This window comes from Macaca fascicularis, chromosome 4, assembly GCF_037993035.2.
Source record: "Macaca fascicularis isolate 582-1 chromosome 4, T2T-MFA8v1.1".
NCBI lineage: Eukaryota > Metazoa > Chordata > Mammalia > Primates > Cercopithecidae > Macaca > Macaca fascicularis.
The window spans coordinates 124,941,215-124,955,964 of NC_088378.1; the positions used below are offsets into that span (position 1 = coordinate 124,941,215).

Sequence of the window (14,750 nt, forward strand, 5' to 3'; positions counted from 1 at the left end):
TTTCTGAAATCCTCTACTAACAATTAACAGCAGTATTCTGTGCAAAATTTTGCGAAAGAAATGACATACAATTGCAGCGTGCATCTACATTTTTGGAAGTAGAGATTAACTTTTCATGTTTTTACTTCATCGAAGTTCCAAATGTATACGTGTTCAGTAAATGTTTGCAGTAATTGGGAAAGATAAAGTGTAATCCAATTTAAGTTTGTGAAAATGAGTAATTCGTATCCAAATCGGAGTTAACACCAAAGTATTGCACAAATTGCTTGCACAGTTGGTTCATACAAAATAAACAGGCTCTGTATTTTTAGCTGACGTTGTTATTTGATGATGATGTGCTCCATTTTCACTACGGCCTGAGGAGACTAGTAATCTTCCTTGTACTAGATGTTTTTGTTTTGAAAGTATCTTTTAAATGTCTGAGCACTTTAAGGAACAGACCTTTATTAATGTCTTTTAAGTTAATTCAATTTAAGTCTTTTATTCAATTTCCAGTCACAAAGATTTTATGATATTTGATTGTCTAATAAATTTGTACCATATTAATTATCATTATTCTTATGAATTATAATACTTTCTGTGGTGGCCCGTTTTCCTTCTGGTTAGCCCAATTTGTAGAATTAATTTATACGTAGTAGCATTATTTTGCCACTGATCATTTACCTTCAAAATCTCTGAGATTCCAATTTAGTAAAAAAGGTATAGAAAATTAAAGAGAACTAAGATGAAAATAAAAATAACCCAGCATATCACACCAGAAATACTGTAAAAATTTAGTGTATTTATATTATTTTGGTCTTTTTCCTATGTATTTACAACTATTTAATGAACAACAATGGAATAATAGTGTAATACTCTTTTATGTCCTTTCGACTTTAACATATAATGTTAATAACTTTCCTGTATCATGAAATACTTTGAATCTTCCTTTTATGGCTATATTTTGTCATAGGAGGATACACTAGTTTACTTAAATCTCAATAGTTGGATTTATAGGTTGCTGCCAACCTTTTTTCTTTCTCTCAACCAATGCTCCAGTGAACATTCTTGGGTGTGTGTGTGCATGTATTGATTGTGTGGTTGTACATTTTGCATTTATCTGATTGTTTACTCAGAATACATTTCTAGGAGTAGAATTGCTGAGTCAAAGGACATGCACATTGAAATTGTTTATATGAAGGTGTTACCTTTGGAAAATGGTGTATGAATATGCAATTTTTATTTTCCATTGACTGTATGGAATTGCCTAACTTCTCATATCCTGGGCCACACTGAATGCCATAATTCTTTGCAATTTTTGCTTGTCTGATAGATGAAAAATTATATCTCCTAAAGAAATACTCCTTTGTCTCCCACAGCCTTCTTTACGCATATAATTTTGATAATTTTTAAGGAATGTTTTTTTACAAGCTTGTGTCAGAAGGCTAAATATTTGTGAGGTCTCTGTTGCTATCCTGACTAAACAAAACAAGTTATTGCTGGACTCCGTGGCTCACACCTGTAATCTCAACACTTTGGGAGGCAGGGATGGGAGGATTGCTTGAGGCCAGGAATTTAAGACCAGCCCGGGAGATATAGCAAGACGTCATCTCTACAAAAACTAAATATAAAAAAAATTAACCTGGTCCAGTGGCACACGCCTGTAGTCCCAGCTACTCGGGAGGCTGAGTCGGGAGGATTGCTTGAGCTCAGGAGTTCCAGGTTCCAGTAAGCTATGACTGAGCCCCTGCACTCCAGCCTGGGCAACAGAGCAAGACCTTGTCTCTTTAAAAAAAAGAATACGACTGCTTTATTTGATGTTTTACTACTAAAAGCTTTTAAGGTTCACCCTTGCCTCTTCTTGTACCCTTAATCTGGGCAGTATGATTTGAAAAAAAAAAAAAAAAAAGCCAGGGTGCTCCCACCTTTGGTGCCAGGAGAGATTCAAACCGCACAAACCCCAACCTTCATGCAGGAAGGCTCACACCAGCCTACCCCCTAACCATAATAAAACCCTAAGACCTGTCTTTCTTCACTGTTTTCTCAAATCATTTTCAGATCAGCTTGAGAGGACTGCCCTACTTTCCCCAGAGAAGTGTCATTATGTATGAAATAAACCTCTTCATACCCTCTCGGGGGGTCGGGGTGTGTGTGTGTGTGTGTGTGTAAATGTAGTCACTGTCTTGACATCCAAACCAAATCTTGGGTGGGAGGTTCCATTCTGAGTTTTTGCAGTGGCTGCAACAGGTACTCAGTAGACTTGATGCGAAATTGCATCTAAATGGCAACCGCATAAGACACTACTTATGGCATATTGAACCTTCAAGAAAAAACTTCTAAAATTCCATCATTAGCTAATACTCTCAGCTTCTCATGCCCCTCTAGAATACTGAAAAGAGACAACTTTGGTGACCACAAAATAATCTTCGTATTATTTGTATTTAATCTTTGAATAGATTATGCATTTATATGGTTCAAAAAATTGTAAATATAAAAACTACAGGAAAAGTCCCTTCAACCTCTGTTTCCCTTCCACCCAGTTCTCACTCCTCACTCCCAACCTTGGCAACCCTGTAATTCATTTCTTATATGTTGATTCATGTTTTCTTTAACTGTATACAAGCAAATAGAATTATAGAATTATTTTCCACCTTATAAGCAGAATATGTCATATTATTCACACTATTCCTTTGTCAATAGGTATTTACTCTTTACATATTAGTACCATATAGAACTCCTAATTCTTTTCTTTGAAGATGCATGGATATGGCTGCATTTATTTAATAAGTTTCCTCATCGACAGACATGGGGTAGTCAGATTTCTAAGATAGCCTGCAATGATCCTACAATGATTCCCTTGTGTAATCACCTCCTTTTGAGTGTCAACAAAACCTAGTGACTCACCTCTAATGAACAGAATATGGCACAAGTGATCTGATGTTACTTCTGTGATTAGGGCTTTCATCTTGATAACAGACTCAATTGCCTTCCTAGTTTACACTCTTTGATGATGAGAGCTGTCATTATAGAGAGGACTACAAGGCAAGAAATAGAGGGAGGTCCTGGCCAGCCCCAGTAAAAATCAAAGGTCTTCAATCCTATAGCCTGTGAAAAACTAAATTCTGCTACCAACCGTGTCAGCTTGGTAGTGAATACTACTACCTGAGTTGAGCCTTGAGATGGCTAGAACCCAATCTTTAGTTACGAAATTCTATTACAAAAGAAAAACCCATATTGCAAACCTGATACTTTGTACTTTATAATTGAGACAGAGGATTTTGTTTATGCTTCAAATTGCCTGGTTATATCTGTCTTTTGTTGATTAAAATTTACCATTTTTTAAGAATGAGACATTGATAAAATTTCTGGCACTCTAAGAAAGTTATTTTAAACACGTAATAGTATAGACTATCTGCAGCTATCTACAAGTATCTATTTGTTGACACAATGGTGGCATTATTTGAAAACACAGTGTCCCAAAGTGTACTAGGCTGAAGTTTGGTATTTTGTAAAAATATTCAATAAATAGTTTAAGTAAATTGTTGGAAAAATATTGGCTCAGTAAAGCATCATTATTTTTCAGGTTCTAATCAGGGAAATGGTGTCTACCTCCCACCAACAGGTGTAGAATGTGAAATTCTGAAAATGTGGGCATAGGATCTAAATGTCAAGCAGTCTCCAAAAAGATAAAGTTCCCTACAGTAAAATAGGTAAATTAGACAACTTCTGCAGTTTGTCTGCAGAACAGCTCTTGGGAAGGGTACCTCCTTTAAGCCACTCCAAGTGATATTTGAAGTCTTACCTGTAGTCATCTATGTTGAGTTAAAATCTACTTTCTCTTGTATTATTAAAGCTGCACCAATTTTGTTTTGGATACTGTTTGGATAATACATATTTTTCTATCCCTTTCAATTTTTTGGAGTCTTTATATTTTAACCCAGTCTCTTGAAAAATAAAAGGTAGATTGAACCAAATTAAAATAAAAATACAATGTATCACAGTTTCTGTCACTATGTGCTTATATTAGAAAAGAAAAATCTGAAATTGATAAACTTTCAAGAATCATCTCCTTCTAAAAAAGAGTAAAATAAGCCCAAATAAAGCAGAAGGAAGGAAATAGTAAAGAACAGAAATCAATGAAGTTGAAAATTAAAAAAATAAAATAAGGAAAATCAATGAAAGAAAGAACTGGTTTTTTGAAAAGACCAGTAACATTGCCAGACTTCTTGCAGAACTGATAGAGAAAACACAAATGACCAGTGTTTGAATGAAACAGGGAATATCACTGCAGACATCAAAAGGGATGATAAGAAAATACTATGAATAACTCTACAAAGAGAAATTTAACAAGTTACATAAAATGGATCAATTCCTAGAAAAACATATTCTAACAAAACTATCCAATATACAATACATAATTTTAATAGCCCTACACTATTAAGAAAATTGAATTTGTAATTTGATAACCTCCCAAAAAGAATTCTCTAGGCCCAGATTGTGTCATTGGAAAACTATACCAAATGTTTAAAAAAGAATTAACTATGAGTTCTATACTATTTCTTCCAGAAAGTAGAAGACATAGAAACATTTCCCAGTCTATTTTATGAAGTTGGCATTACCTTGATATCAAGCCACAGATAGTACAGAAGAAAACTACAGACAAATATTACTTATGAATATACTAATAGATGCAAAAATAACAAAATATCAGCAAATAAAATTTACCAATATATAAGACAAATTACCAAGTGAAGTCTGTCAATCCATGTAAGCTGCTGTATTAACAAGCTAAAGAAGAAAAAGTACATAATTGATACAGAAAAAGCATTTGACAAAATTTGATATCCATTCCTGATATCCATTCATGATAAGGAATAGAGGGAAATTTCCTAACTCTATAAAGGACATCTACAAAATTCCTTCAGTTAACAGGACACTTAAATGATTAAAGACTAAATACTTCCATGTGATTGGGAACAAAACAAAGATCTCTGTTGTCACAACTCTTATTCAGTATAGTGCTGGAAATTTTAGCCTGTGCAATAAAGTAAGAAAATAAAATAAAATACATATAGATTTGAAAAAAGAAATAAAACTGTCTTAATTTGCAGATGACATGATTGTCTATGTAGAAAATCCCAAGGAGTCTACAAAAACCTCTGGAATAAATATAAGGTATACATAAAAATATCAATTGCTTGGTTACATACGAACAATGAACATGTGGAAACCATAATTAAAAATACATTACCATTTATAATAACTCAAGAAATATTTAGGTATAAATCTAACAAAACATATAGAACTTGTATGCTAAAATCCACAAAACACTGATGAAAAAAATCAAAGGTCTTAAGGGAGACACATACTGTGTTCCTGATTGGAAAAGTCAACATATTAAAAATGTCAGTTTCCTCCAAACTGATATCCAGATTTGATGCAAATACTATTCCCAGCAAGATTTGCTGTAGATATAGACAAGGTTATTCTAAAATTTATATGGAAAGGCAAAGAAACTAAAATAAATAAAACAATTTTGAAAAAGTAGAATAGAATAAGAGGAATCATTCCACTCAATTTCAAGGCCTATTATTAATCAAGATGATGTAGTACTGGCAGAAGGATAGACACAAAGATCAGTGGAACAAAGTAGAGTCTCTAGAGATAGATCCACACAAGTATGCCAACTGGTTTTTGGCAAAGGTGCAGAAACAATTCAATGAAATAAAGATGGCTTTTGTAAACAAATGGTGATGCAGCAATTTGACTCTGTAAGCCAAAACAAACAAAACAACAACAAAGAACCACCCCCAACACACACACAAAATGAATTTCTACCAAAGTCCTATATCTTATACAAAATTAACTCAAAATAGATAACAGACATAAATGTAAAACGTAAAGATATAAAACCTGTAGAAAGAAATATAGAAGAATATCTTCCTAATTTGGGATAGAAAATAGCTCTTAGACTTAACACCAAAAGGACAGTTCATAAAAGGAAAAACTGATAAATTGAACCTCATCAAAATTTAAAAACATTTGCTCTGTAAAAGAGCTCATTAAAAAGAGTTAAAGAAAAGCTACACACTGGGATAAAATATTTGCAAACCACATATCCAACAAAGGACTAATATCTAGAATATATAAAGAACTCTCAATACTCAACAGTATAATACAAAATCCAGTTAGAAAATGGGCAGATGACATAAACAAGATGTATCAATGAAGAGAATATTCAGATGGCAAATAAGCGCATGAAAAGATGTTCAACATCAATAGTCATTAGAGATAAGCAAATTAAAATCATGAGCTACTACTACACATCTATCAGAATGGCAACGATAAAAATAGCAACAACACCAAATGTTGGTAAGGATACAGAGAAACTGGATTACTTATACATATGGTGGAAATATAAAATGGCACAGCCACTCCAGAAAACACTTTCCCAGTTTCTTAAACATCTAAACACACAGCCAACCATATAACCTGGCAATTGCACTTCTAGGAATTTATCACAGAGAAACTTAATGTTTACATAAAAACCCAGATACGGATGTTTATGTTTGTGATAGTGCCAAACTGAAAAGAATCTCACTGTCTTTCAACCTTATTCATTTTTATTGTTTTTATTTTTAGAAACAGTCTTGCTGTGTTGCCCTGGCTGGAGTGCAGTGGTGCAAATCATAGCTCGCTGCAACCTCAAAAACTCCTGGGCTCAAGTGATACTCCTACCTCAGACCCACAAAGCAGTGGGATTATAGGCATGTCTAGCCCAGCCTTCATAATGTTCAAATAAACTGTCGTACATTCACACTGTGGAATACTACTCAGAAATATAAAGAAGTGAATGATTGATACACACAATTTGGATGAACATTCAGAGAGTTACACTGAATGAAAAGCCAGTCCCCAAAAATTGTATACTACATACTTCCATTTATATAACATAGTGAAATTCAAAGTTATAGAAGTGGAGAACAGATGAGTGTTGCCAAGGATTAAGGAGAAGGTGGGAGTGGGAGAAACAGTGGGGGTGGCTATAAAAGGGCATCATTTAAGATCTTTGTGGTGATGGAAATATTCTGCATCTTGACTATCAATGTCAATAGCTTGGTTGTGATACTGTACTATAGTTTTGCAAGATGTTAATATTGGGAAAACAGAGTAATAGATACGTAGGCTGTCTCTGTAACATTTCTCACAACCCCATGTTAATCTACAATTATCTCTAAATAAAAAGTTTTAAAAATATACAAGCACCACTTCTACAACATACCATGTGTGCCTGCCTTTACTTCGTAATACTGAGGCTGCTGATGTTGCATACAAGAAAAGAACAAAAGGAAAGCAAGTACAACAACAACACAACAACAAAAACCCTGTTACATAATTTCTAACACTGTGCATGACCATCTTTCACTCTGCAGTTATATTGCTGTTACTTTAAATGCCTCACATCAACAATTATCTCAACTGCTGATTCAATGTATTTGAATGTGGTTAGTCTACACTTGTGGCCAGGTGCTTATAGATGTTACAAAAAGTTACCTACTAATGGGAAGCTAAGAATTCTCATTTGAACAAAACTTTAACAGTGAAAATAAATCATCTTCTAAGTACTGGTTAACAAACAATTATAGATAGGAACGTTAGAAAGCAATGTAGCTGTCTGGATCACTAATGTACAAAAATGGGACTTCATTTTTTTGGTGGCTTAAAGATTTTTGGGCCTGCAAGTTGCCTAGTACTACCCAACAGTGTGTTGCAGGAGTAATCATGTGCCATCTCTTGGGAGGTAAAGAAATGACTAATACTGAAGTAGTGATGAGCAGAAATTATGCCTTGAGATATGTATAATACTATAATGGAATATGAAAGTATGATGATTTATTTTGATGATAGAGTCATGGAAAAGATTGTGGTTTGTTGCCCACATTCATAATTGAAGAAACTGATAAATTATACTTAGATGCCAATGAAGATGAATGACATATTTTCTTTTCCCAGCAAGGTCATAAACCCCTGATATCAAACCCTGTGCTACACAGTATGTTTACAGGTTGCTAAGAGTGATCTGATAAAGAGGGGAAAATTAATGATGTAGGAGAGAGAGGCATAAATGTAGAAAAGAGAAGGCAAGAGTGTAGGATCCATAACCCAAATGGAGAAGTGTTGACATTTCACAAGGGCAGGAACTTCCATCCATGTTAAGAGGAGGGAACAGATGGAGAATGGGTGCAAATGTATATACCTTGCAGGATTTAGTAATGAGAAACTGAAACTGCTACTTGATGGCTCCATTTTTCCAGTGAGTTACAAGGCAGGGACACTATGTCAGAGTGGAGAGGCTGGGTAGGTTGAAATAGTCATTACAGGTGAATTTCATGACAGGTGAAATAGTCATTTTGAAAACTAGGAAAGTGAACAGATTAGGAAAGTGTATACGATTGCAAGACATTGTTGAATAACCATAGATTTTCCGTAAACCAGCTGGCACTTTTGAACTTTCTTGTTGAACAATATTCAGCTATAGGTTGCTTATAAGTCTACTAATATCTTGAAAACAATGTTTAAATGTCACAATGTTGATATAATTTCTAATTATTTATAATGATTATTTTCTACTTATTTCATACTACTAGAAAGGAAGCTACAAATAGGCAATAAAATGATCAAAGGGAACATTACATATCAGGACAGAACAAATTAAAATTTATATAATTCAGATCTGACTAAAACAATCAGAATTTATAACTAATTACCAAATATAATAATTTGTCTCTTGACTGTAACTTCAACATTAGGATTCTTGAGGAGAAAGGTCTTAAACATGGCTTAGAAATGCTTACTAATATAATCTGTGTTTGTTTTATTTCAGTATGGACCCATATTTACAGTCTTTGCTATGGGAAACCGAATGACCTTTGTTACTGAAGAAGAAGGAATTAATGTGTTTCTAAAATCCAAAAAAGTAGATTTTGAACTAGCAGTGCAAAATATCGTTTATCATACAGGTAAAGAATATTTTTAGATAGTCCATTCGAAATCCAACATTGGAATCCAGGAGTAGTTTTAGGTAAAAAGTACATCCTCACTCCTCTATCAAGAATGATGAGGGTCCACTATTTTATTCTTGAGGTATGGGTAGAAGAGGAAAGAGTTACGGGTAAAAGAGTTTGGCCATTGAAACACAAATGAATGGCAGCCTCATACATTTAGATTTGAATTAGACACGTGAAAGTGATAAGGTTACCTCATTGATGTTTTCTTTAGAGAATATTTGGAATCTGTATCATGTTACAGCTTCCAAGATGTCACTAATTCTGTTCCACCGCTGTGTGTACAGTGTTCTACAGGCTACAGCTCTTGGACTGATTACATGCTATTCAGTCCCTGAAACTAGAATTCCATGGCTTAGTAAATCCTTTACAGTGGCATTTCCTGACATATTTTGTAGGGCTGTTATGGTAAGTGGGAGCTTGACTTGCCCTTTCACAAATCCTCTGTCTTCAGAGACTGCCAGATTGTACAGTCAGCATGCTTCCAGTATGGCTGTCTGCCTTCATTTCTTCCTAGGCTGCAAATGTGTGTACTGGGGCCACGTGTCCTCCCTGGAATGCAGAGCTGGTTCATTTTGTGTTTGGTTCTTTTTTGTGCTTTCACAATGTTTTTGCTTGCTTCTATTCTCTGTGACTTCTTTCTCTCTGCCTTTTTTCTTCTTTGGTTCCTTTTCATGTAACCTTTTGTGCATTTCTTACCATTAAGATAAGAAAGTTTGTTTTAAAAACTACCAGTAATCAATAGAATTATATATATATTTTTTTCTTCTTGCATGCATGATATCACAACTTGTTGGTGAAATTCTTTGATTATTTGGTACTTCTTGATACTTGGACTATGGAATTTCAGATCAAATAATAGAAATATTTTGAAGGCCTTTGATCTGTAGAGTCACATATCCCTTTAGAAAAAATTTGCTAAGTTAACAGAGGTGTATGGAAATGATTGAGTTTTTTTCACCTGGGCCTCCTCTGGGGACTTTCATGCTTAAATATTTCTGTTGAACAGATGAAATATATTAATATTTATTCTTAAGTCAGCTTCCCATTCCTCCCGTATATTCCCCAACCATAGAGAAGATGTATGCTCAGGAAATCTAAAAACTGTTTTTCATTAACTTACACAAAATGTAACTTACACGTAATAGCACAATGAAATACAAAATTAAAACTTATTTTTTGAAAAAGTTACTTTAATAAAATGACAACAGTGGGCACAGGGGACTACTGGAGGGAGGGGGACAGGTGGCAAAGGTTGAAAAACTATTGAGTACTGTGCTCATTACCTGAGTGATAGGATTAATCATGCCCCAAACCTCAGCATAAAACAATATACTCATATAACAAACCTGCACATGTACCCTCTGAATCTAAATTTTTTTTTTAAAGAAAAAGTTACTTCAAAGTCAATAAAACAAGGTAAAAGAAAAATATAAAGAAATGAGTAAAAAATAAACCCCGATTTCTAATTAGGAGAGTGTGTTATAGAGGGAGCATGAATACTAATATAAAGAAAATAGTGGGCTGAAAGCTATTCATGGTGTTAGGAAAGGTCTCCTGGTGGAAGTAATATTCAAGAAGACACTTGAAGGACAAATAGAAATGTGCAGCATAAGTTTAAAGCTCATAGGTATAAGTGTGTGGGATTGAGTGGGAGTAGATATGGGTATAACGAAGGAGAGAACATTCTGAGCAGACAGAACAGCCTCTGAAATGCTGGGATATGTAAAATATGTGTTTTTAATGTATCTGGACTATAGATTTGGAGGGAGAAGGGTTGAAAATACCAGCTCTCTTAATCATCCATTTATAGATTATCCCTTAAAGTGAATAAAGTTCCACCATCTCACAGAATACATTGAATCTTTTTTGTTTGTTTATTTTGAGATAAAGTCTCTCTCTGTCGCCCAGGCTGGAGTGCGGTGGTGTGATCTCAGCTCATTGCAACTCTACTTTGTGGGTTCAAGTGATTCTTCTGCCTCAGGCTCCCCAGTAACTCGGATTACAGGTGCCCACCACAGCCAGCTAATTTTCCTATTTTTAGTAGAGACAAGGTTTCACCATGTTTGGTCAGGCTGGGCTGGAACTCCTGACCTCAAGTGATCCACCTGCCTCGGCCTCCCAAAGTGCTGGGATTACAGGTTTGAGCCACCACACTTGGCAGAGAATATGTTGAGTCTTTATCTACTTTTATTTACGGGAGGTGATCTCATGTGCTGGGAGGACTTTGGCTGTAGTCCCTGCTGACCAAATAATAGTAGAGATATATTGACTGTGTGTTTCAAGGAGTCGTTGCTTATTTTGAAAATAGTTTTCTTTGTTCATAGCATCAATTCCAAAGAATGTCTTTTTAGCACTGCATGAAAAACTCTATATTATGTTGAAAGGGAAAATGGGGACTGTCAATCTCCATCAATTTACGGGGCAACTGACTGAAGAATTACATGAACAACTGGAGAATTTAGGCACTCATGGGACAATGGACCTGAACAACTTAGTAAGGTAAATAGATGCATTAATATGATTTAGTCTTGCTTTTTGTTTTAAATAAAAAATTGAAACCTATACATTGGACTTCAAACATTGTCAGGTTGATTCATGAAATCTACCTAACTAGGCTATTAAGAGATTATTTTAATCTTTTAAATTCTTTTTTTTTTTTTTTGAGACAGAGTCTTGCTGTGTCACCAATCTTTTAAATTCTAATTCAGTTTAGCATTTCTATTTTATGGTGAGCAAATAAGCCAATACAATCATTGTAATATATTTGCAGTAATTTCTCCTTAGTCATTCCATACATTTTTGTATAAACTACATGGATTTTCTTCTTATAATTTTCATACTTCCCCATTAGAATTTTGATAAAACCTTCAGTACAATTTGCAATTATTAGAACGAGAGGACGTTGAGAGGATAGGGGAGAGAATGGAATCACAAAGTGGTGAAAAAGGTCCAGGAGATGTTTGTGTTACTTAACAAGTGGCTCAGGCAAAGTCAGTGTGGGCCTCAGGACTGAGCTCCAGGGTCCTTTATTAATGGAGATCCCAGGAGACAGGGAAGAGCAGCAGACGGAGTCAGCCCCATTCTGAAGCTTTCTGGAAAAGTTAAAGTCTGGGCATGGGAGCCGTGAAAAAAATTTCCCACGTGCATAAAGAGATTTGGTAAGTTGAAGTTACCTGAGTCACGTTGCCATCTCAGCAGGATCCTGGAATGCCCAAGGCAAGATTCTGCAGTTCAGACTCAAACAGAATGACAGTGAACATTCTGTTAGAGGTCCAGTAGTGGGGGCTGGAGGGGGGACACAAAAACAAACAACCAAATTAAAAAATATGCTGAAGCGTACCCAGTATCTATAATGAAACAAATACATTGAAATGAACAAAATATTCCTGGATATTTTTGAAACTTTGGGTGAATGAGATTATGAAGGGATGGTAAATAAAAATTAAATAAACAAGTGTTAAGTGTTTTAAGGCATGTTAACAATATTTTATATTCTTTATCTTAAGTTTGCTATAGTAATCACTTTATTATCTTAATGTACTGTATTTCAATAGGCAGTAGTTTGAATTTATGGGATCCTGTGAGAAATTAGGAAATTGGTGACTAATATTGCCCTGATTCCTTGTTTTTGTTTTTGTCGTCGTTGTTGTGGTTGCTGTCTAAAGGAATGGACTATATCTTAGCTACTATTATCTGCTAAATAAATTCTTGTTGAATTGTATTAGATCAATGTATTTATTATCTCATATTTGTCAGAGTCTAATATGCTTGCTTAGAAAGCATTTAAATATCTTCAGATAAATCAAACCAGTTTCAGTTCCCCCTGTATTATCTTGACCACAGTAAGCAAATATCAAAACTTCTTAAGAGTGACTTTTTCCCAAGAGAATCTGTCACCTATTATCTGCCCCTCATATATCGCTATGAAATAGCACCCTGCTTTGTATCCTTTGCCTTTCTTCTTTGGTCTTTGGGTCTAACTTTCTGTGTTTCTGTCTTTGTAGACATCTCCTTTATCCAGTCACAGTGAATACGCTCTTTAATAAAAGTTGGTTTCCCACAAACAAGAAGAAAATCAAGGAGTTCCATCAGTATTTTCAAGCTTATGATGAAGATTTTGAGTATGGTTCCCAGTTGCCAGAGTGTCTTCTAAGGTAGCAGTTGTTTCCTATAATTAATTCATTGACCAAGCTTCTCTCAGCAACTGATACACCTCTCATTTTTCTGTTCTAAGTAGATGTAACCCCAGTTTAAGTGGGAGAGAAGCTGTTTCTTATGACCTGTTTTTGGTGTCTGTATGTGAATTGAGGGAAGACCAAGGAAGAGAGATGCTTTTCTTATTGTGATGAACAAAAACAAAAGAGAGAAAGAGATCGATGGGACTAAGAATGTATTTTGAGGCCTTTTATCCCATCTACAGCTTATTATTATTGCACTCGTTGCTACAGTTAAGATTCCTGCTAAATCATCAGTGTGAGCAGTCTCAGAATCAGACACTGTGCTCCTCATTCTCTCTGAGGCAAACATAGGCGTGGTTAAATGCATTTCTCACAGTTGGTTCAGACAAGTGTTTGTAAAATGAGGCACATGCAAAGTAACTGTGCGATTTTGAAATGTCTTGGCAGTGGCTCTATATCTTTCTGCATTTGGGTTGCTATAACAAAGTATCAGACTGGGAGGCTTATAAACAACAGAAATTTATTTCTCATCGTCCTGGAGGCTGGAGGTCTGAGATGAGCGTGCCAGTATGGTCACATTCTGGTGAGGGCTATTTCTCATTGCCCTGGAGGCTGGGGGTCTGAGATGAGAGGGCCAGCATCCTCACATTCTGGTGAGGGCTCCTTCCAGGTTGCAGACTCCCAGTTTTTCACTGCATTCTCACGTGGTGAAAGGGGCAGACAGACTCCCTCAGACCCCGTTCATAGGGGTGCTACTCCTTTGCATGAGGGCTCTAGCCTCATGACCTAGCTACCATCCAAACACCCCCACCTCCTAATAACATCACCTTGGGGTTAGGATTTCAACATATAAAGATTTGGGAGGGACGCAGACATTCAGACCATAGCCTACATAGGCCATTCATCTACCATGGTGACTGTTCAGACAAGATTTAGAAGATTAGAGCAAGTCTGTTTTTCACGGCTTAAGTCAGAGATTGATTCCGTGCATTGGGTTTTCATCCTCCTACAACTTACAGCAGCCACAGTAAAGGCAGACCAAGCAAGTTGTGGGTTCTGCCTTCTTATTCAGCACCAATGCAATGAGACTCTGAAGTATTATTTACAAAAGACACTAAAATGGAGTTGCTCTGCCTCCCCAATTGTCTTTGTGGACTAATAATTCCAAAGGTAGACCTTTCATGAAATTATACCTGAAAATTAAGAATAAATTTGGAGAAATAATTTTAATTCCACAGACATCTGTTTTTTATGCTGTGACCTGTTATTCCTAAAGTGCTTTCAAATTAATTTCTATATATGTCTTTTTCTCATGTAGAAACTGGTCAAAATCCAAAAAATGGTTCCTGGAACTGTTTGAGAAAAACATTCCAGATATAAAAGCATGTAAATCTGCAAAAGATAATTCCATGGTAAGTATTTCTTACCTTTTTTTTTGCTAACGTAAAGATAGTAATAAATTATGGTTGTTAAAATATATTTTGCTAAAACACATGAGATTGATTAGATACCATTTTTGTGTCAA

At 35.3% G+C, this 14,750-nt stretch overlaps 1 protein-coding gene across 4 annotated transcripts in view; it reads left to right on the forward strand.

Moving 5' to 3' along the window:
• Positions 1 to 14,750, forward strand: part of CYP39A1 (cytochrome P450 family 39 subfamily A member 1) — a 105,182-nt gene that overhangs the window by 467 nt on the left and 89,965 nt on the right. For 2 of the 4 annotated variants that reach the window (XM_045390230.3, XM_074037841.1), the window contains exons 2-5: positions 8,864 to 8,999; positions 11,372 to 11,546; positions 13,052 to 13,201; positions 14,544 to 14,637. In XM_045390230.3, the coding sequence (XP_045246165.1) occupies positions 8,864 to 8,999; positions 11,372 to 11,546; positions 13,052 to 13,201; positions 14,544 to 14,637 (555 nt within the window). Of the gene's footprint in view, positions 1 to 8,863; positions 9,000 to 11,355; positions 11,547 to 13,051; positions 13,202 to 14,543; positions 14,638 to 14,750 lie in introns of all 4 variants that reach the window. The other 2 variants (XM_005552813.5, XM_005552812.5) reach the window with 2 other exon arrangements.